This window comes from Hemitrygon akajei, chromosome 18, assembly GCF_048418815.1.
Source record: "Hemitrygon akajei chromosome 18, sHemAka1.3, whole genome shotgun sequence".
Lineage (NCBI taxonomy): Eukaryota > Metazoa > Chordata > Chondrichthyes > Myliobatiformes > Dasyatidae > Hemitrygon > Hemitrygon akajei.
This window is the reverse complement of record NC_133141.1, coordinates 67,950,068-67,972,989: the sequence shown is the minus strand read 5'-3', so window position 1 is coordinate 67,972,989 and position 22,922 is coordinate 67,950,068. Positions and strand designations below refer to the sequence as shown.

Sequence of the window (22,922 nt, the reverse complement as noted above, 5' to 3'; positions counted from 1 at the left end):
CCAGGCAGGACAATGTTCACTGATATTTTCCTTTAAGTGGAATAAGTTTCTATCCAATTCAGTACAATCAAGTTTGAAGGTGCTCTATTACTTTGTATCTAAAAACATGGGTGCTCTAACAAAATCAATGTTGACACTGGAGAATTGCTGTGAAGGAATATGTGCAATAAAGCCATAAATAGTGACAATAAAATGGTGGAAACATTCTCTTTGCCTTCATGTTGCCCAGGGAGAGTGACAAAGTGGGCTTGTCATTTTGAAAAATTCACTCAAAGGCTTTTAAGAATGGTAGTGAATGGGAACTGTGGAATTTCCGTTAATAGATACAAACTCAGTAAGAATGCATTTCACCTGCACTTATTGAAAACACACAAACACACGCACACAGACACATGCACACACATTCACAGACACACAAACACACGCACACACACATAGACACAGACACACACATGCACACACACTCACAGACACACAAGCACACAAACACACGCACACACACATAGACACAGACACACACATGCACACACACTCAGACACACAAGCACACAAACACACGCACACACACATAGACACAGACACACACATGCACACACACTCACAGACACACAAGCACACAAACACACGCACACACACATAGACACAGACACACACATGCACACACACTCACAGACACACAAGCACACAAACACACGCACACACACATAGACACAGACACACACATGCACACACACTCACAGACACACAAGCACACAAACACACGCACACACACATAGACACAGACACACACATGCACACAAACACACAAACATACATATACACACACTCACACAGGCAAAAATGTACATCAATGGTGCTAGAGCCTACTATGTACCAATTTCTTATTCAAAATATGTTTTTTAAAACAAAGCAGTATAGATTCAATAAAGAGTAAGTGTTGAGTGTGTGGAACGCCTTGCCAAGGGTTGGTGGGAAAGGCAAATACATCAGGGACATTAGATACGCACATGGATGATAGAAAAATGGAGGGCAATGTAGGAGGGAAGCTTTAGATTGATTTAGAGTCAGTTACAAGGTTGGCACAGCATACTGTTTTATGTTTATTGTTTGGGCATCACGGTAGTGTAGCGGATTAGCGCGATGCGTTTCAGAGTTCAGATTTCAATTCCAGCACCATTCAGTAAGGAGTCTCTGATGTCTTTCCCGTGAAATGGGTGGGTTTCCCCCCAGGTGCTCCGGTTCCCCCCACCCCACAGTCTAAAATCGTATAGGTTAATTGTTCTTTGCGATTCGGGTTTGTCAGGGGATTGCTGGGTGTGTGGCTTGAAAGGCCAGAAGGGCCTGCTGGGCATTATGTCACCGAAATGAACGGCATGTAACTGGTTACGGTCAAGAGGAAGGAGGAGAACCGTGGAAGGGGTTGCAAGTCAGTAAAATAAAGGAAGGTGGGCGGGGGGGCAGGGTCCAGACTGGCAAATGATGGATAGAGAAGTCAGACAAGCAGAAACATTGATACCAATGTCTTACACTACTTACTGAAAGCTTCGACTTGGGCAAGTTGCAACTCTGCTATGTCCAGAAGCAGCACCAACTGATACATTTAACACCAGAGCACCAGGAGAGGGCCCAGAGGAGCTTCACTAAAATGACCCTGGGCTCCAGGCTTGCACTTGTTACAGTTTACAGGGGTAATGGGCCATATAGAGTGAATGTGGGGAGGAAATTTCCTATAGTGGAGGATCAGAGGGCACAACCTCAAAATACAAGGACTTCCCTCTGGAACAGAGGTGAAGAGGATTTTCTTCAGCCAGAAGGTGGTGAATCTGTGAAATTCATTGCCCCAGATGGCCATGGAGACCAAGACACTGGGTATATTTAAAGCAGAGGTTGATAGGTTTTTGATTAGTCAGGGCATCAAAGGTTATGGAAGAAGGCAGGAGACTGGGGTTCAGAGGGATAATAAGTTAGCCATGATGGAATGGTGGACCAGAATGGATGGGCCAAATGGCCTCATTCTGCTCCTGTGTCTTATGGTCTAATATCTAAGATTCCAGCAACAGTCCGAGGAATACTATAATATGCAGCAACATGAAAGCAATGTACTTAGGTAATTAATTTTATTTCTTTTCTTTAGAGATGCATACCTTTCCAGCCCGCTGAGTTGCTGGGCGGTGTAGCTCATCGAATTAACGGTAACCTGATCACGACGCCTTTGGACTGTGGGAGGAAAGTGGGGCAGTCGGTCACTGGGAGGATGCACGACTCCTTACAGACGGCGTCAGAGGTGAACTCTGAACTCCGAGCTGTAATAGTAACTGCTGTGGTTAAACGTTGTGAGAGGCCTGATAGCAGCAAGACAACATAATTCTGCTAATCTAGGTGAAATAAAAGAATAATTGTACTCTTTAAATTAACAAATGTAACATCCGGGACCTCACACCAATGCTGTGATATATGTTTATCACATCCCAATCCCTGAAACGACCCATTTACCAAATTTGCCATGATATATCAATTTTAGTTGTTACAAAACAGCGAAGTTAGAGCATACAATACAGCACCATGCTCTGTGCAAAGTTGCACCACTATAGATAACACAATACCGCGGGATTTAATATGGAAACACACAAGGTGTTGTCCAAAACAATTCTTTACTTAATATGCAAATAAATATGCCTGGACTCTTTCGATAACTTTAGGATTTGATGCTAGGGATTTAGTGCTTTCCCAGCATATATGACGAATTAATTCTTCACGGGCTTCCACCGGGTACAGGTATTGATTATAACCAGCGTTTTGATAACAGACTCAGCCATCTTCATCAGGGATGATCTGTGATTTGATGTTCTGTATTCTGTGCTTCTCGCTTGATTTTTTTCGCTGGTTGCGGGATTTGTTCTTTTTTTTGCGCGTGGGGGGTGTTTGATGTTTTCTTTAAGCAGCTTCCATGGTGTTTCTTTATAGGAAAACCAGTCTCAGGGTTGTATACAGCACACATACTTCAGTAATAAATGTACTTTGAATCTTCACAAACAAAAACCACAGCTCAATACTGCTGAATACAATTAATAGAGAAAAAAATTCTATATTATTGCAAATGTCAAGGCAATATACTACAATAGCAAAATGTCAATATAGTAACTACTAAAAGTATGGTGTTAATAAAGGGATGGGACGGTAGCGTGCTGGTTATCACAACGCTTTTCAGTACCAGTGACCTGGGTTCAATTCCTGCTGCTGCCCGTAAGGAGTCTGTATGTTCTCCCCGTGACTGCACGGGTCTCCTCCGGGTGCTCCGGTTTCCTCCCACAGTCCAAAGACGCACAGTTGGTCCATTGTAAATTGTCCCACGATTAGGCTCGGGTTAAATAGGGGAGAATGCTGGGTGGTGCGGCTTATTCCATGCTGTATCTCAATAAATTAAAAATAAAATATATAATTATTATATACACTCAGTGGCCACTTTATTAGGTACACCTGCTCGCTAATGCAAATGTCTACTCAGCCAATCATGTAGCAGCAATTCAATGGTCAAGAGCTTCAGTTGTTGTTCAGACCAAACATCAGAGTAGCGGGAAGGAATCTGATCTCAGTGACTTTGAAGGTGGGATGATTGTTGGTGCCAGATGGGGTGGTTTGAGTATCTCAGAAACTGCTGATCTCCTGGGATTTTCACACACAACAGTCCCTAGAGTTTAGAGAGAATGGTGAGAAAAAAAATCCAATGAGCAGCAGTTCTGCGGGTGAAAGTGCTTTATTAATGAGAGAGGTCAGAGGAGAATGGCCAGACTGGTTCAAGCTGACAGGAACTCAAATAACCCGATGTTACAACAGTGGTGTGCAGAAGAACATCTCTGAATGCACGACATGTTGAACCTTGAAGCCGATGGGCTACAGCAGCAGAAGACCATGAACATACACTCAGTGGCCACTTTTACAGGAGGTGCCCAATAAAGATGCCACTGGGAGTACAGCATGTCAGTAATGATAAACCCAATTCTGATTCTGAATGCAACACCTCCCTCAGCTAGAAAGACCTGGGACTTCCTGTCCATTACATGACATTGAAGAAAGATTCTTGCTGCTACTATGTCTGAACACTGCTTGGACTGATGTGAGGTTACCAAAGGTATCTGAAGGAGACTTTCTGAATTGAGTAGTCCCACCAGGAACTTCATGCAACAAGTGTGCAACTTGCTTTATTCCTGACGTGCATTTAACCTTTTGCTGCATTTGTGCAACTACATTCAATTAAAATGCATCAGAAGTAGTTACACTAAGCACCACATTAGTAAATTGTTAAGTGTTAATTATACTGTGCTAGTTAACTTCCCAGTGCTGAATGAGGACACTTCCTTGTACTTCAATGTTTAGTAACTTGTTAAGTGTTAATTATACTGTACTAGTTAACCTCCCAGTGCTGAATGAGGCCACTTCCTCATACTTCACTGGTTTCAGAGCTTTGAAACGGTCTGAAAGGTGTAATCAGTAACACACACAAGATGCTGAAGGAACTCAGAAAGTCAGTCAGCGTCCATGGAGGGAGACAGACTGTTGATGTTTGAAGCCAAGACCTTCATCAGGACTGGAAAGCAAGGGGGCAGAAGCCAGAAAGAATGTGGGTGGGGGGGGGGGGGGGTAAGGAACACAGTTGGCAGGGGGGAAGTGGGAATGAAGTGAGAAGCTGGGAAGTGATAGGTAGATGAGGTAAACGGCTGAAGGAGTCTGATAGGTGAGGACAGTGGACCATGGGAGAGAGGGAAGGAGTGTTTAATTATGTTTTATTTTTCCTTTGTTTTTCTCCCTCACTTCATCAAATCTTTCTCACTATCTCTGAACCTATCAGGGCACTAAATCCTTCCACACTAATTACCACTTTCGTTACTGTTCCCCCACGGTTAATTTCATAATTCTTTAAAGTGACTGATGATGGGACAGACCATGGCCTGGATGGTGGGGTTTTGATGATGGGACAGACCATGGCCTGGATGGTGGGGTTTTGATGATGGGACAGACCGTCGCCTGGATGGTGGGGTTTTGATGATGGGACAGACCGTGGCCTGGATGGTGGGGTTTTGATGATGGGACAGACCGTGGCCTGGATGGTGGGGTTTTGATGATGGGATAGACCGTGGCCTGGATGGTGGGGTTTTGATGATGGGACAGACCGTGGCCTGGATGGTGGGGTTTTGATGATGGGACAGACCGTGGCCTGGATGGTGGGGTTTTGATGATGGGACAGACCGTGGCCTGGATGGTGGGGTTTTGATGATGGGACAGACCGTCGCCTGGATGGTGAGGTTTTGATGATGGGACAGACCGTGGCCTGGATGGTGAGGTTTTGATGATGGGACAGACCGTGGCCTGGATGGTGAGGTTTTGATGATGGGACAGACCGTGGCCTGGATGGTGAGGTTTTGATGATGGGACAGACCGTGGCCTGGATGGTGAGGTTTTGATGATGGGACAGACCGTGGCCTGGATGGTGGGGTTTTGATGATGGGACAGACCGTGGCCTGGATGGTGAGGTTTTGATGATGGGACAGACCATGGCCTGGATGGTGGGGTTTTGATGATGGGACAGACCATGGCCTGGATGGTGAGGTTTTGATGATGGGACAGACCGTCGCCTGGATGGTGGGGTTTTGATGATGGGACAGACCGTGGCCTGGATGGTGGGGTTTTGATGATGGGACAGACCATGGCCTGGATGGTGGGGTTTTGATGATGGGACAGACCGTGGCCTGGATGGTGGGGTTTTGATGATGGGACAGACCATGGCCTGGATGGTGGGGTTTTGATGATGGGACAGACCGTCGCCTGGATGGTGGGGTTTTGATGATGGGACAGACCGTGGCCTTGATGGTGGGGTTTTGATGATGGGACAGACCGTGGCCTGGATGGTGGGGTTTTGATGATGGGACAGACCGTGGCCTGGATGGTGGGGGAGGGTTGATGACGATGAATTACAAGGGGCTGAATTATCCCCTCCATTTCACATGTGTGTGTTCCCTGGTCGCACTTTCTTTGTCTATCTGTCATTGTCCAGCCATTGAGCTAGTCATAAGAAACTGATCCTTCATTCCCATTTCTTATCATTTAGATTCTTTCCTTTATCATCCCGGGATAAGAGCCGAAATCCTTGGGCAACCACTTCACCAGTCTGCTCATTCAGTACTGAACGTGGATCACACAGTGCTGTTGCAGATTGTTGTGGTCCCTCTCATCTTCTACCTCTCTCTTCCACCACTGTAAATCTGAACGTGAATCTGAATGCTTTCTATGGTGTAACAATATGCAAACTCCACAGCACCAGATGTCAGGATCGAACCTGGATCACTGGAGCTGTGTGGAAAATACTCTACCAGCTGCACCATCATGTCAGCCTCCACTTCCCTATCAATGGAAAAACCTTGCTTCAATCGATGTCTTAGGAAACATGTTCTTGCATTTGGCGCAGAGGCGAATTACAGGAATGGTACACTGGATCAGAGGTTGATAGGTTCTTGATTAGTCAGGGCTGATTAGTTGATGGGCTGAATGGCCTAATTCTGCTCCTATGTTGTTTGGTCTCTCATCTCTCAACTTCTCATTTTCTTCCCTCTTCCCCCCCCCACCCACCTTCCCCCTCACCTGGTCTCACCTATCACCTTCCAGCTTGTCCTCCTCCCTCTCCCCCACCTTCTTATTCTGGCATATGCTCCCTTCCTTTCCAGTCCTGATGAAGCGTCTCGGCCCAAAACCTCAACTGCTTATTGATTTCCATAGATACTCCCTGACCTTCAGCATTGTGTGGGTTTTGCTTTGGATTTCCAGCATCTGCAGAATCTCTTGTGTTTGTCATTCTTTGGCTATGTACATATAGTTTTTCATAAACTCCATTGTATTTCTCTATTTTCCTGCAAGAAAGTGAACCTCAAAGTAGTGCATGGTACTTTGATAATAAATGTTTCGTTACCAGGTCACTAATGCTACTTTTCCTACACATTCAGCTCCCAGAGCCTACAACACCGAAGTTCAAAGTTCAAAATAAATTTATGATTAAAGTATACATACAGTACTGTGCAAAAGACCCAGGCACATATATATAGATCGGGTGCCTAAGACTTTTGCACAGGACTGTAGTAATTTTATGTATTACACTGTACTGCTGCCACAAAAAAACAAATTTCATGACATGTGTGAGTGATGATAAACCTGATTCTGATCTGGGTCTCTAATGTGGACTGAGAGTGGGAAGGGGGTAGGGAGAGGGGAATCATGGTTGGGAAAAGGGGAAGGGAGAGGGGAGGGAGCAGGAAGCCCCAGAGAGACATTCTGTAATGATCAATAAACCGATTGTTTGGAATCAAATGTCCTTGCCCGGTGTCTCAGGGCTGGGTGTGTCTGCACACCCCCCCCCAACCCCTGTCACTCCTTCACACACCCCTTTTGTGGTGCCCCACTCCTCACCATTCCCAACATTCTTTGCTCCCGCCAGATTTACAAACCCACTCTCCGCTCCACATTGACAAATACAGTACTGTTTGCAAAAGTCTTAGGCACCCTAGTTATTTACGTATATGTGCCCAAGTTCTGTTTGTCACCTGAGATTCATCTTCTTGCAGGCCTTCAGTAAGTACAAAGAAGCGATAAATAAACAATAAATATCGAGAACATGAGATTCGTATGTTTCCGGTGCTGAACTCCTGGTTTGATATTCTTCGTGTTCACTCGCTTTTTGCCATTTATGCAATTTGTTCGTTTTCTGCACATTTGATGCTTCCATGGTGCCTCTTTGTTTTGTGGCTGTCTGTGGGAGAAGGAATCTCAGAGTTGCATTGTGTACACATTCTTTGATAATAAAGGTACTTTGAATCTTTGAAGAGTCCTAGAACAACAATCCATAAGTCAACAACTCGGGATTTCATCAAGTTGTTCTACAAGAAATGGATCTAGTATTGCAAGGGCAAGGTAAACAGTCATAGCCAGATATCCTGCATTTGTACAAATTATCTACATTGATTTCTCTAACTTCGGCAATGTTCCCCCTCCCTTTTCCCTCCTCTTCCATCCCCCCCTCTGGCTCCCCTCCTACCCCTTCCCTTCTCCTCAGCTTCCTATCACCTCCCTCTGTTTGCTCCCCATTCACAGAATCTCTGGTGTTTGCAATGGCAAGGAATGTTAGACACAGAACACTCAGAGGTAAAAGCAAAGAGCGAAACTTGGACGCAACATGGATGAAATATTGCAACATTTCTGGACAGAAAACTGTTTCGAAAATTAAACCCTGTTGTATATTGGGAATGAGGAAAATTTACAAGGACATTGCTGGGACTGGCAGACCTGAGTTATAAGGAAAGACTGAATAGGTTAGGACTTTATTTCTTGGAACGTAGAAGACTGAGAGGAGATTTGATCGAGATATACTAATTTATGAAGGGTATAGATAGGGTAAATGCAAGCAGGCTTTTTCCACTGAGGTTGGGTGAAACTACAACCAGAGGTCCTGGGTTAAGGGTGAAAGGTGAAATGTTTAAGGGGAACATGACATTCTTTCTAGAATGTGGTGACTCTTCTTTCTACTCCACACATGCATAATGATGTCACTGTTTTCTCTTGAAAGCACAGGTAGCTGTTTAGTATTACCAAAGTGAACACATAAAAAATAATAGTCAATTGGCTCCTGGTTTCAGAGGCATAGATCAAAACTATTTCTCAAGAGCCTCTCCAACCCCACTCACTCTCTCTTCTCCCCTCTTCCATCAGGCAAAAGATGCAAAAGTCAGGGAGCAGATTCAAAAGTTTGAAGTTCCAAGTAAATTTACTATCAAAGTGCAGCGCATATGTACATGTCACCATATACAGTACTAGCTTGAGATTCATTTTCTTGCAGGCATTCACAGTAGAACAGAGAAATACAACAGAATCAATGAGAAACTACACACAAGACAAACAACCAATGTACAAGGGACAAATTGTGCAAATATAATAATCATTAATAACAAATAAAAAACTAATACTGAGTTGCAGAATCCTTGATAGTGAGTCCATAGATTGTGGGATCAGTTCAGTGTTGAGGTGAGTGAAGTTACCCACACTGGTTCAGGAACCTGATGGATTAAGTCTAACATAGACACACCAGTGGGTACAATCTGGCAACCTTTTTAGATACAAAGAGAAAATGCAGGAAACACTCAGCACGCAAGGCAGGATGTGTGGAAAGAGGGGGGCTAATTATCATTTGTCAGAAATAACAAAGTTCAAGCATCTGTGGTCTTTTCCCATTTATTGTTAGGTAATAAATAATTTAAATATGTTTAAAACAAGTCTGTTCAATACAATGTAACAGGAGCATTAAGTAAATATAACAACACTCTAAGAGAAGAATAACAATTTTTACTTTATTGATTTAGAGATACAGTGAGCACAGAATCACGTTGCCCAACAACCCACCTTTTTAACCCTAGCTTAATCACAGGACAATTTTCAACGATCAACCAACATACTAACCCAGGGGTTCCCAACAAGGGCTCAGCAGACCCCTTGTTTAATGGCATTGGTCTAACCAGTATGTCTTTGGACTGGAGGAAGCTCACCTGCTCCTGGGAAGAACGTGCAGCTTCCTTACAGAAGTTATCTCCAAACTCCAGAACAGCCTAGGCTGTAATAGAGTTACCCCAACTGCTATGTTACCATTATGCCCAACAATATTGATTGGATATCACATCACTGTTAGATATTCTATTCACTTCATCAAGTTAAGGATACAATATAATAGATTCTTGTTCAAGTGTTGCAACACTATTACAATTTGGTAAAATTCAGCTTAAATTTTGAGAAATTGCTAGATACAATAAATGCCATCATATCAACCTTAGCTACAAGCTAGCAACCCTTTTTCGATATAGTCTATCAACACTCATACAACATGACAACTGTATTAGACAACGTTACTATGTTGTTAGATAAAATAAACACCTCCACCAGCTGCAACATTGTTACATAAAATATAGCAATGTTGTTCAAAATAAAATATTGGCATGGTTAGAATATAGCAATATTGTTTGAGATAATAATGTAACACTTATGTATGATTAGCAACATTATTGGTTACAAAGTGGAACATTTAGGTACATTTTGGATACTACATAACAGTAATTTATGCAAAATAGTGTCCTGATAAAATAAAGCAAGACTGCATGATTTACAAACACTAGAGTACAAAAACTATTGTACGATTACAGTATAAAACACTGACAAAATTACAAAATGTGATACTCCACAGTGCAATTGAGATACAATACAGCAACATCATCAGATTTGAATATATCAACTTATATTAATAGGATGCAAAAATACATTTTAGCAATTTTGAAGAATTATACTCAGCCCTATAAATACACTAATGCAACAATGAATACAAAATTATAATACTTTGATAAAAAAATAGACTAGCCTTAATGTAATAATCTTGTTAAAAACAATCTGATAACACTTTATGTACCACAGTTGTAACCCTCTTAGTTACAATATGACAATATTGTTAGCTCCAATTTTGCAAGACTAATAAATATTAAACAACAAATCAATGAAGAAAAAACTGTAAAAATTTTAGCACAACTAAATAAAAATTAAAACTATTGGATATAAAGTACAGTATTCAATAATATATTAGAAACTCATTATCAAAAACTTAGCAGTTGCAGATTTAGAAATAATACTGTAAATTTGTTAGGCAGAATAAAGAATTTTTTTTAATTAGAAATATTTAGTTACAGTTTGCCACACTACCTTCTAGAAGACTGTAACATTATCAGATACAAAATTGTCAGTTACAATGATTTAGCACTGTTAAATGCAAAATAGCTGTATTGTTAGACACATGTATATAGCTAGGGTGCCTAAGACTTTTGCACAGTACTGCTGCTGCAAAAAATAAATGAATTTCACGACAGATGTGAGTGATGATAAACCTGATTCTGATCTGGGTCTCTATTGTGGACTGAGAGTGGGAAGGGGGCAGGGAGAGGGGAATCATGGTTCGGAAAAGGAAAAGGGAGAGGGGAGGGAGCGGGAAGCACCAGAGAGACATTCTGTAATGATCAATACACCAATTGTTTGGAATCAAATATCCTTGCCTGGTGTCTCAGGGCTGGGTGTGTCTGCACCCCGCCACTCCTCTTCTCTGCCACCTGTCCCACACCCCTCCTGCAGCGCTCCACCCTCACCAACCTAACTTCCTTTGCTCTTGCCAGATTTACAAACTCGCTCTCCGCTCCATGATGTCAAATGCAGTACTTGCAAGACCATTATAATCAAATCTACAACACGGTTTGAAGCAAGATTAAACAACAGCTAGTTACAAAGTCAAAGTTCAAAGTAAATTTATTATCAAAGTACATTCTTGTCAATCATATACAAACCCGAGCATCATTTCTGTGCAGGCATTCACAGTATTACAGAGAAATACAATAGAATCAATGAAAACTACACACAAAGACTGCCAATCAATGTACAAAAGACAAATTGAGCAAATGCAAAAACATGCAAATAATAATAAATATACAAATCAATACTACTGACTACTTTATTAAATGACTAAAATAATTACATTATTAATTCTTCTTTTAAAATAATACAGCATTTTTAGATCCAATATAATAAATACAAATCAGCTTACTGGGTGAAGGCATTATGAGGAAGTCCATAACAGAAACAGCAATCTGACACGTTAAACACTTGAACAATGAATCAATCAGAATGGAAACATAGCCATAGAGACCACAGTGGTATTGCAGTGTCACACTGGCAAACCAGAGCAAAATTATAATCTTACTGAATTTAGTTTTACTCTTTGGTTCTATAACAATTTAAATCTACAAATGGATTATTTTCTTAAACTCACTCCAAAGTTGTCGATGTTCCATGTATAAGCCTGTAATCATAAGATATAGGAACAGAATTACGCCATTTGTCCCATTGAGACTGCTCTGCCATTCCATGACGGCTATCACCATGAGGTTGTAACGCTTGGGAGTAGAACCATCCTCCATAGCATTGTTTAATTGAGAAATCAAACCTCAATTGGATTATTTTCTTAAACTCACTCCAAAGATGTTGCTGATTCATCGCGATGATGTGGTGGTCTTGGGAGTTAAACCATCCTCCCTACCATCGAGGACATCTTCAAAAGACGATGCCTCAAAAAGGCAGTGTTCATCATTAAGGACACAAATCTCCCAGGAAATGCCCTTTTCCCACTGCGACCATCAAGGAGGAGGTACAGGCTCAAAGTTCAAAGTGCATTTATTATTGATGTATGTATACAACCCTATGGTTCATTGCTTGAGCCTGAAGACACGCGCTCAACATTTTATGAAGTTTCTTCCCCTCCCCCATCAGAACGGTTCATGAACACTACTTCACTACTTTGCTCTCTTTTTGCACTTCTTGTTTATTTTTAATATATTTCTTATTGTAACTTAATAGTAATTTTTTATGAATTGCACTGTAGCGCTGATGCAAAGCAACAAATTTCATATGTGTCACTGATAATAAATCTGATTCTAATTTCAAAGTTCAAAGTTAAATGTATTATCAAAGTACATTTATGTCACCACATACAACCCTGAGATTCATTTTCTTGTGGGCATACTCAGTGAATCTGTAGAATAATAACCAGAACAGGATCAATGAAAGACTGTCCAACATGGGCATTCAACTAGAGTGCAGAAGACAACAAACTGTGTAAGTACAAAAAGAATGAAATAATAAGCAAGCAATAAATGTGGAGAAGATGAGATGAAGAGTCCTTGAATGTGAGTCCTTTGTTTGTGGGAACATTTCAGTGACGGGGAACGTGAAGTTGAGTGAAGTTATCTGATTGAGATTTTGATCTGATTCTGATTTTGATTCTGAACATTTACCTCTGATCTCAACTAGGGTGGGTCTTAGTTGTTCAGATGAAGGTGACAACATGATTTTTAATTACAAGGATACAGCTTGCCCATCATTCAGAACCTTCCCTCTCACCAAAATTCAGCTTCAGAAACCAACTTCCTGCAAGCACTCCTCCACAGTAGATAATGATCTTTCTAATTACACATCATCCTCACTGGAAAAACTGTGTTGAGACAACTCTGAGTACCATCCTGCGTAACCTTAAGTGTTTCAGACACTAGACTCAATTCCAGATCCAGCAGATGACCATACGTACTGTGCATTGTAACACCCGGCAGCTCCTATGAATATTCATGGACCCTGGGTATAATTAAGGCAGTACAGTGAACGAAGCAACAAAAATTGCAGCAATGTACAGTCAAAATCATCATGCCATCAAGGACCCCCACCAGGGGCTCCCAACCTTTATACCATGAACCAATACCGTTAAGCCAGGTTGGGAAGCCTCACTCATCACCCAGGTCATGCTCTCTTCTCGCTGCTGCCATCAGGAAGGAGGTACAGGAGCCTCAGGCCCCACACAACCAGGTTCAGGAACAGTTATTACCCCTCAACCATCAGGAAGGAGGTACAGGAGCCTCAGGCCCCACACAACCAGGTTCAGGAACAGTTATTACCCCTCAACCATCAGGAAGGAGGTACAGGAGCCTCAGGCCCCACACAACCAGGTTCAGGAACAGTTATTACCCCTCAACCATCAGGAAGGAGGTACAGGAGCCTCAGGACCCACACCACCAGGTTCAGGAACAGTTATTACCCCTCAACCATCAGGAAGGAGGTACAGGAACCTCAGGCCCCACACCACCAGGTTCAGGAACAGTTATTACCCCTCAACCATCAGGAAGGAGGTACAGGAGCCTCAGGCCCCACACCACCAGGTTCAGGAACAATTATTACCCCTCATCCATCAGGAAGGAGGTACAGGAGCCTCAGGACCCACACCACCAGGTTCAGGAACAGTTATTACCCCTCAGCCATCAGCTTCCTGAACTAGCATGGATAACTTCACTCACCTCAACAACTCTGAACTGATTCCACAACCCTACAAACTTACTTTCAAAGACGCCACAACATGTTCTCAGTATTATTTATTTACTTTTTTAACTATTTGCATGATTTATCTTACAGTCTTTGTTTACACGGTTTTTCACAAATTCTATTACATTTTTCCTGTAAATGCCTGAATGCCAATGTAGTGTGGTGACATATACGTACTTTTATAATAAATTCACTTCACACTTTCATTTTTTTCTGTACCTATTCCAGGAATATTTAACTCATTCTACACAATAAAAATAAATTCTTTGTGAGTTTGACTTTCTGAGATATCGAGAACGAAGTCTACAGTAACCTTAAAATGAACAATGTAAATTATCCTTCTCTCCATAACATTTCGCTTAATGCACTGATTAATGTACTAATATTCTTTGTGTATTTTGGACAGTCAATCCTTACATTTTTAACAAGTTTTCAACCCAGAAAATGATTCAACGAGGTAGATTTAAATATAATTATATTTCCTTAAAGGGGATATTATTATTTAAGCTATTAGGAACTTATTTAGGGCTTTTAAATAATTCAGTAATGCCTCAAGAACATCAAGGTAACATGATGTTGGACAATGTAATGTCTATATCCAACTAAACTGTGACAAATAGCCTGCAGGAACATTATATTTTTTTAAATATGGGTTGTGACTTTAGAGCTAATGTAATGGGGTACAATATTGATAGATGCAGAAGATTACTAGGACAAGTTAGATGAGCTCAGCCTAATTAATTATACAAGGAACAATGCTGTGTGCTTCGTCAGAAACAATAAACTGCTTGAAAAAGCATTATGGCTCTAAATACAATATGTAATTTCAATTAAATTAAAAGACAACCTTGATGGGAAAATGGATGGAATTTTGGAATATGATTCCTAAAAATTCTAGAATCCCATATATTTAGTTCAACTAAATTTGGCTTACTAAGTCATTGAAACCCAGAGCTCTGTTAACTGATCCCTACCTATCACGTTAACTTCAGTGCTGTGTTGGGACTGTCCAAATGTCATTACTGTAGATTCCTTATCAGTGTTGCTTTAAAAACAAAGTGTCAGAACAATACTTGCTCCTCAAGACTGTTCTCTGGTCTTAGGTCTTAAAGGGATTGCTGGCTAACCGAAACCAATCCCTTTAACTGGAACTAATTCAGATGAGAAATAACTCAGGCATGTATTTGAGGAGTCTGTGAGTCCAAGGAATCTCTCTCTCAATGGCTAAACATCAAAAGTTCAAAGTAAATTTATTAGCAAAGTAGGTATATGTCACCATATACTACCTTGAGATTCATTGTCTTACGGGCATTTACAATAGATTCAAAAATCACAATGAAATCAATAAATTAAAAACGACACAAAAACAAAGACGGACAAAAATACACAAAAGACAACAAACAGTGCAAATACAAAAAGAAAAACTAATAATAATAAATAATATTGAGAATGAGTTGTAGAATCTTTGAAAGTGTGTCAGTTGTGGATTCATTTCAGGACAGTGAGACATGCATTGCAGGCTCATTGAAAGGGTTGTGGAGAGTGAAATTACCCATGGTAGCTCAGGAGCCTGATGGTTGAAGGGTAATAACTGATAAACTTCCACAAAGATCACAGCTCACCGCAACTCTTATCGCTTTCTTCCCAAATTTTTCATAAACAGCCTCCAGCAGTTGCTGTGGAAATCCCAGTTCCCTCACCATTCACTAAACCCTGCCATCAATACTACATCGGGAATGCCTCGAACACTAAGAGACTGTGTGAAGGTTTCTGTGCAAACTCTGTGGTCTCTCAGCCCTCCAAATTATCGATGCGCACGTTCAAAGTTGCTATTAAACCTCTCCCTTTCTTCTCTCCTTCCTCTGCCTAACCCAACCCCCCAACAGAGTAACAGAACACTCAAATGACTTGACAAAATGTCTTCCTGTGCCCAACCCCCTCCCCAACTCCCTCTACAACAGTTCAAAGGGTATTCATTATGAACAGTGAGCATATTGACCACTTGATAGTGTTTTCTGGCTCTCTGAAGACCAAAATAAAGGTATCTTTATTACAATGACTGTGTAGCTCAGGGATTTTAAAAACCAAATTGCAACATCTTTCTCCCACGATCTTCCCCTTCCCCAGAGCTACTACCTGACTGATTCACTTCAATTAGACTTTATGACAGTCCTGACACCATCTCTTAACCCCTCCAGCACCGAAGGAGCACATAGATTAGGAATGTTCTGCTTATTGTACTCAAAGGCCACAGGGTTAGGAGGTGACACACTGGAGGCAAACTCCAAGTTACAATGAGAAGTGGGGGCAGGGTGGTAAAAGACACACCCACACAGAGACAAAAAAAAGGGAAGGCTTCAAAGACGCTTTCAGATTCAAAATGCTTTTTCTTTCCACTAGGTTTCACTCTTTAAGAGATGCGTAACATTAATAATTTTCTGCAGGTTTAGAGTGAAAAGGGAGATTTCTGCAGCACAGCTCTGGAATCCATTTAGCAGAGTGTAGGGTCTGGGTCAAAGGTCATGATTGCCTGAATAATAGGGAAGAGGCTCTGCCACCATTTTGTGCTGCAAGTTGGCTGATTTTTTTTAATAGATCATAGATCTTATTTCATTTCCTTTTTGAATGGCAACGTATCTTAAGAAAATCAGCAAAAAAAAATCATTCCCACCTTCTTGACAAACAGAAACAGGACTAGTTTGAAGCACGTCAATGGGGAAGACTTTCCATTCATGAAGTCAGAAAATACTAAATCTTGGTGATAAAGAACCCCTCCCACTGTGTGTTTTATATGCAAGGAATTTACCACATGTTTCACATCCAGGAAAGGAATTGAGAAATGGAGGTGCAACAGATTCCAGCCCCCACCCCAACAAAACATCTGCACAGTTTGTTGACACTTACAAACACCATTGATGCAAAAGGTTTAAACACGCTTGGTAAAGACACTTTGTCATTTCTGAGATTGGAGTTTTTTGGTCAATGCTCCCTCTCCCAAAGTTCCCATATAAGGCTCTGATTCCTGGCTCAGATACCTAGCAGAGTTAGATCTCTCACTCACTCAAGGAATCATTTAACCCACACAATTGTAGGCAGTAGGATCACCCTTGGAGAACGCCCATCAAAATCCTTATTTCCAAACCTCCATGCCTTCATTGCAAGAGATCCTAGTTGTAAATTGAAAGTGAGAATACTAATCAATATTCTTTTTCATTACTGCAGAAACTGGGGCCACTTGTGCAGTCTGCCCCTCCCCCAGCACACTCTACCCCTGCCCCCTCCCCCCATGGAGAATAAAACCCTGGCTGAGATTAGCTAACTCAGCATAGACCACGAGGAGAATCTGGAACCTTCTGATCTGTTCATCTCAACTAACTGCTCTGGGTGAAGACGTTTAAAAGAGAACTATGTCTTTACAAATGGAGCAAGGTTTGCAAATCTTTGCAACATTCATTTCCAAGGCCTTTCTACAGTTTGCTAATTGTCTAATCACCTTGGACCTTAAGATAACTAATTTTATTAGATTTTCTTCAAAATAGCTCAGAAATGACAGTAGCCTCCACTATTAGATATACAGACAATTCCATATATTTTTCTTAAGCAAATCCATAGGTTAATTTAATCTTTTTATGCCATTTTTGGATCATGTTCCTCAATACTTCCTCTGCTGAATTTCAAATCTAAAACAAAAATTCCTTCATAACAATTTGCTTTAAACATTCCAACAATGACAAGCATTTCAGGACTTACTATCTGTATCAACCAAGCATTGGCTTAATAAGGTATTTTTGCCATTTCTCATTTTACATAAAAGACATCAGCATATTTTTGCACATCCACCATTAGACCAAAATTAGCTAGATTTCTATCAGTTGTATTGTCAACAAAAATATTTTATCAGATTTGATGAAACAGTTAAAAATGTAATTTTTCTCATCGAAATGTGTGGCGAGTTCATTTTAAATATTGTTTAAGGATTTTTTTCTTCTCATGTCTCATTTCCAAACTTTGCTAATTTCTATAATTCTTTTTCATGTTAATGGGCATTTAATATTAAAGAGAGACACAGACCAGGGGGTGTAGAAAACAGTATAACATTTCAGGAATCTCCGCATCAATTCATCACCCCATACCAGACATTGCTGCAACTCCTGTGTGCTGCTGACATTTTGTGGAGTGGGTAAAATTAGGTTGGGAGAAGGGCTTTATCAAGAATGTTCACGTTTTCCCCCCAGAAACCAAATAGCTCAATCATTATTTCCGATATTCCAGTCTTTAGTTGAAGTTTCCAGCTCTTAAATTTTTATAAACTTGACACTTCTTTTTTAAAAAATTAACACATTTCCAAGCATTTTGTGACAATTATTTTGAATAGGTTTTTATAGTAAAATAACATTTTCTGTATATGATTATAAGGATTAAGTATAGTTCTGTGTTTCTGAGGCTAGCCTGATCAAGATTTCCCAAACATGTTAAACCCATTATCAAAATTATTTGCTCTTTTTAAAAAAACGTATAATTTGAAATGAATGTATTGTTACATAGCGTATTTACTGAACAAAAGTGGCCTAAATTAAACAATGTTAAAGTTTTAAAAGTGAAATTGTATGCAAATAATTGACGCGGGGCAAATTAAGTCATTCAGTCTAATCTCCAAGCTAAAATGTTATTGTTAAGCATTTAAAGAAATTAACTCTACCTTGATTAAAGCCAAAATATAATTTCCAAATTTATATAAAGCTATTTTAACTTTACTTTGTTACATAGAATCAGATATACCAGGAGAAATAAACTTGAGATAGGCTTTCTTTTAGAATTTTTTCATGAAATAAAAATTGACATCAGCTTTTTAAATAACTTATTTGCAGAAGTTTATTTACTGAACTTTCTTACAAGTTTGTAATGGAGATGAAACCAATTTTTCATTTCAGTAAATGGATGAACAATACACTAGCCACTTGGATGATATTATTGATTTTAATTAATCTTTCAGATGGATTTCAACATTTTATACCTCCGCAATATTTTCCACATATTTCCCAATTAAAACGCTATTTAAACTCCCATCCAACTTTACCACCTTGGTAGGATTTTTTGGAACTTTTGGGATTTCATGGCACAATTTCCACTAAAAGTATCTAAGCTCTGTTTTATATATATATAAAAATAAAAGTTTCCCAAGTAACGCAAAAAATGTACTTTGAGCTTTCAAAGTCACAACATTTTCAGTTGAGGTGTGGATATTCTAAATCCTTGTAAATAAACAAGGGAGGCAAAGAATTGGAATCTAAGAAATGTTGTCTCTTTTTTCTTTTACCAAAATAAAAATACTCTACTCACAGTCTACAAAGTTGACTCGTCAATTGCCATTTTGAGAGTAGTCAGTAAACACTGTTATCTAGAATAAAGTGGCCATTTTTTAAAATTTATGATCAGAGATTGTTATTATGGAAATTGGTTATTGTTTTGGTCTGTGAAGAATTTAAACTAGCTCTCAGAAGTTACAAGTTCTATTTAAACTTTCTTTGAAAATGAAGCCAGACACGGTCTGGGCATTTTCATGCTTTATAGTTAGTAATTAACATTAGTTATAAAGTACAAATCAACCTGCTTTAAATACTAAGATAAACATCGAGAACAACAACCTAATTTTATTTTAACTAGGAACTAGTTTTCCCACTGGAACATTTGCATTGGATAATCGCATCAAGTGAAATTATTTTTTGAATTTATTGTTTTGAAACTAGTACTTGTTTTCTGGCATTTGTAGGCCAACTTTTCCCAGTATTTTATCACACGGGCATAACCCAGTTTACCAGATTAACCACAAAATGTAATTTCATTTTAAAAATCACACACTCATATCAACAAGAAGTGAAGGAAGGAATTACACACACACACAAAGGTTTGAAGCCTCAGCAATCACTGATTCTATCAGTAGCTCAGTCCAGACTCGAGCGCACATTATTACATCACCCATCACTTTAGGAAAAACATTTAGGCTGCTCATTGTTCCTGACTGAGACTTTAATGAAAGTTCGTTTTAATAGAGACATCCCGTTCTGAAAAGAGGACGCATGCAAAAAAATCTGACTGATTAGAATTCGTTAAGCGATCGTACACACAAGCCAAGGTACGGACAGGAAATGGCAACATATTCGTGAAGTGCTAAATCAAAGAGGAATATAGCGTGTCCCTTGTCGCTTTGTGGACAGAGCTGCGAACGCTCACAGTGTTTTTACGAGTTCTTCCAACTAATTTCCACAACCGTTCAGCGCGACCGCAGTTCCCGCGATCGCATTGGAGTCAATGGGGCTTGAACCTAAGGCAACGTTTTGATGTGATGCCTTCGAGCGTTTTACAAGGAGTGGGGGGGGGGGGGTGGGGGCAACCGTCTGCCCTTTCCCCATTCTCAACTCGGGAGCTTTGAAAGAAGCACTGAGAACTTTAAACCTGCACAACACTAGGGTCGCTTCCTCCGCACCGATCCAGTTTCCCCGCCACCTCTTCAGACTGCGGTACACAACACGCTTTCGCCTTTCTCCCAAGTTAACATCGCTACAACGTCACATTTCGAGGAAACAATTAATTTAAAATATAAACCACTCTGCAGTAACAAAACATTCAATCAAGATCCACAAACAAGTCACCAAATCATTTTACACAACTCTCCAAACAATTCCAGATAAAAGATAAATCCATAGAAGCTACCTTTGTCTTTTGGGCACAGAATGTTCCACTTCAATGTGTTTTCCATGAAGTTCTACTTTACCTGTAAGCAAATTGTATATTTTATTATTTTTAATACGCTCAGATAGTGTTCAACGGTGCCGTCACCCAGAGTAAGGGAAATTAAACGCTGGAGTGAAAATTGGGTGTGGGGTGTCTGTTTTCGTCCCATTGTGTTTATTAGAATTGTGCGAGCGTAAATAATGTCTTCACATTGTGTTTTTGTTCTTCAGGCACGTAATTGTGAGAAATTTCGCTCCTAACAAGTTACCGAAGGTGTTTCATAGGAGAGATGACTGCAGTGCATTTCCTGTACAAACGTAACCATGGCAAAGTTACATATTCTTAAATGGTTCGAATTGTTCTTCTGTGAAATTTACAACGATCAGCATGGCCGACCTCATCTCGGTCCGTGCCCCATCGTACACTCCGTGTTCAATTTCAAGATTAATTCTGAGAGGTGAGGGGGAGGGGGTTTGGGGCTTCGAGGCGTTGATTTAGACCGGCCGCGTGTTGGGGCGAATGGAGGAGCACTGCCGGCTGGAACGAGGTGCAGGGGATGCAAATTGTAAACGTGGTATTATTGCGGAGCCTTGCATATGATGGCCTACTATCATAGAGAGGGGAAGTCCCAACGCCGAGGCATTCTGCCCGAGAGATACCCAGACCTAAATGGGGAGCGAGGGGTGGGGGGAAGAGTCCTTCACCACAACCTGGGATGTGATCCCCAGACCCCAACCGTGTCGCTGAACCACCATCTAAAAGTGCGGATTTGAAAATTGATCTGATGCTGAAACGCCGCGTGTGTTGGATGTAATTAACTGAGAACCTGTAAACCTCCAAAAATATAAACCACGAAAGAGAGGAAGAGAATTGGCCTTGCACACTCCCCATCCCTCACCCCCTTCGCATCTGTATATTAATTACAGAACTATATAAAATCAGTGAGGACGATTGCACCGTTAACGTGTTTGTGAAGAATCAAAAGCAATCGTGCCGCGCCTGAACGCCTCGGCCATTATAGGAACACGGTCTACCGAGGGCTCGGCGTACACAAGTCGGGCTCAAAACTCTTCCGTCTATATTGGTTGAAATCGCTTACCGGATAAGGTATCGATGGCTTTAATTGCCCAGTTCTCGTCCGGGCAGTCTACAAATGCATAGCCCGTTTTTAGCAGGAATTGTCCAGTATACGGAATCTTCCAATCCTTGAAGACACTCTCTAACTCTGGCACCGTCACACTTTCACTCAAATTCCCGATGTATAGCTTATTCATTCTGGCTTGTTTTGTTTTTTTTTGTAGGGTTTTAAAGCAAAGAGCAAAAAAAGATAACAAGCGGCACCTTCAATAATGATCAGTCCGCCTGAAGAAAGCACCAATAATAATAATAAAGATGGTCAAGAGGATCTCGAAGGGGAGGGGAAGGGGAATAAAAAAAGTGTTAGCCGGAACTCGAGACTTGTGGAACGGTATGGCGGGCTGTGGTGAGCTGCCTTCTTCCCCCCTAACCAAACCCCGTGGAGTCCGCCTGAAAATGTCACAGGACGCCCGTGCTGGCGCCGCCTCCAAATAAAATCGACCTTAAAAAATGACTGAAATATTTGCCTGGGAGAAAAATCCACGTGGTTTCCCCATGGCCAGCCCCTCACGTGTAAAGATAGCGTCAGTTTCACACACACACACAAACCTTTCCCCTCTTCCCCATCCACACACACACACACACACTCACTCACACTCACACACACTCACACACACACACACACACACACACACACACACTCACACACACTCACTCACTCACTCACACACACACAAACACACTCACACACACACTCACACACACACACACACACACACACTCACACATACACACACACACACACACACACACACACACACACACACACACACACACACACACACACATCCCCGGAGTCCTTTGTTTTAGATCGGGAGCCCCTAGCTCCCCGGGCCGGCGGTAGCGCATTCAGAGCGGGCTGTAATGTTGATGAGCTCTCCCCCCGCGCTGGAGGACCTTTACTACGGTTTCCTTTAATTATATTTCTGAATGAGAGTCTCCTGGGTGGTGACGGTTACTCTATTTTCCCCTTTTTTTCAATGAGTTAAAGCTATCTATCTGGCGCCAAAGCCCCTTTTACTGTGGTGCTGTTTCCTGCAGATGAGAACCTGGGTCCCAGAGGGGAGGGGAGA

General features: G+C 41.0%; 1 protein-coding gene across 1 annotated transcript in view; it reads right to left on the bottom strand.

Annotated features, from left to right (window-relative positions):
* LOC140741509 (insulin-like growth factor 2 mRNA-binding protein 3) overlaps nucleotides 1–22,266 on the bottom strand; it is a 161,261-nt gene extending 138,995 nt beyond the window's left edge. Inside the window, exons 1-2 of the mRNA XM_073071796.1 lie at nucleotides 21,812–22,266; nucleotides 20,692–20,752 (exon numbers count right to left, since the gene is read on the bottom strand). Of these exons, the coding sequence (XP_072927897.1) occupies nucleotides 20,692–20,752; nucleotides 21,812–21,986 (236 nt within the window). The 5' untranslated portion in view covers nucleotides 21,987–22,266. The remainder of the gene's footprint in view (nucleotides 1–20,691; nucleotides 20,753–21,811) is intronic.
* Nucleotides 22,267–22,922: the final 656 nt, after the last annotated feature.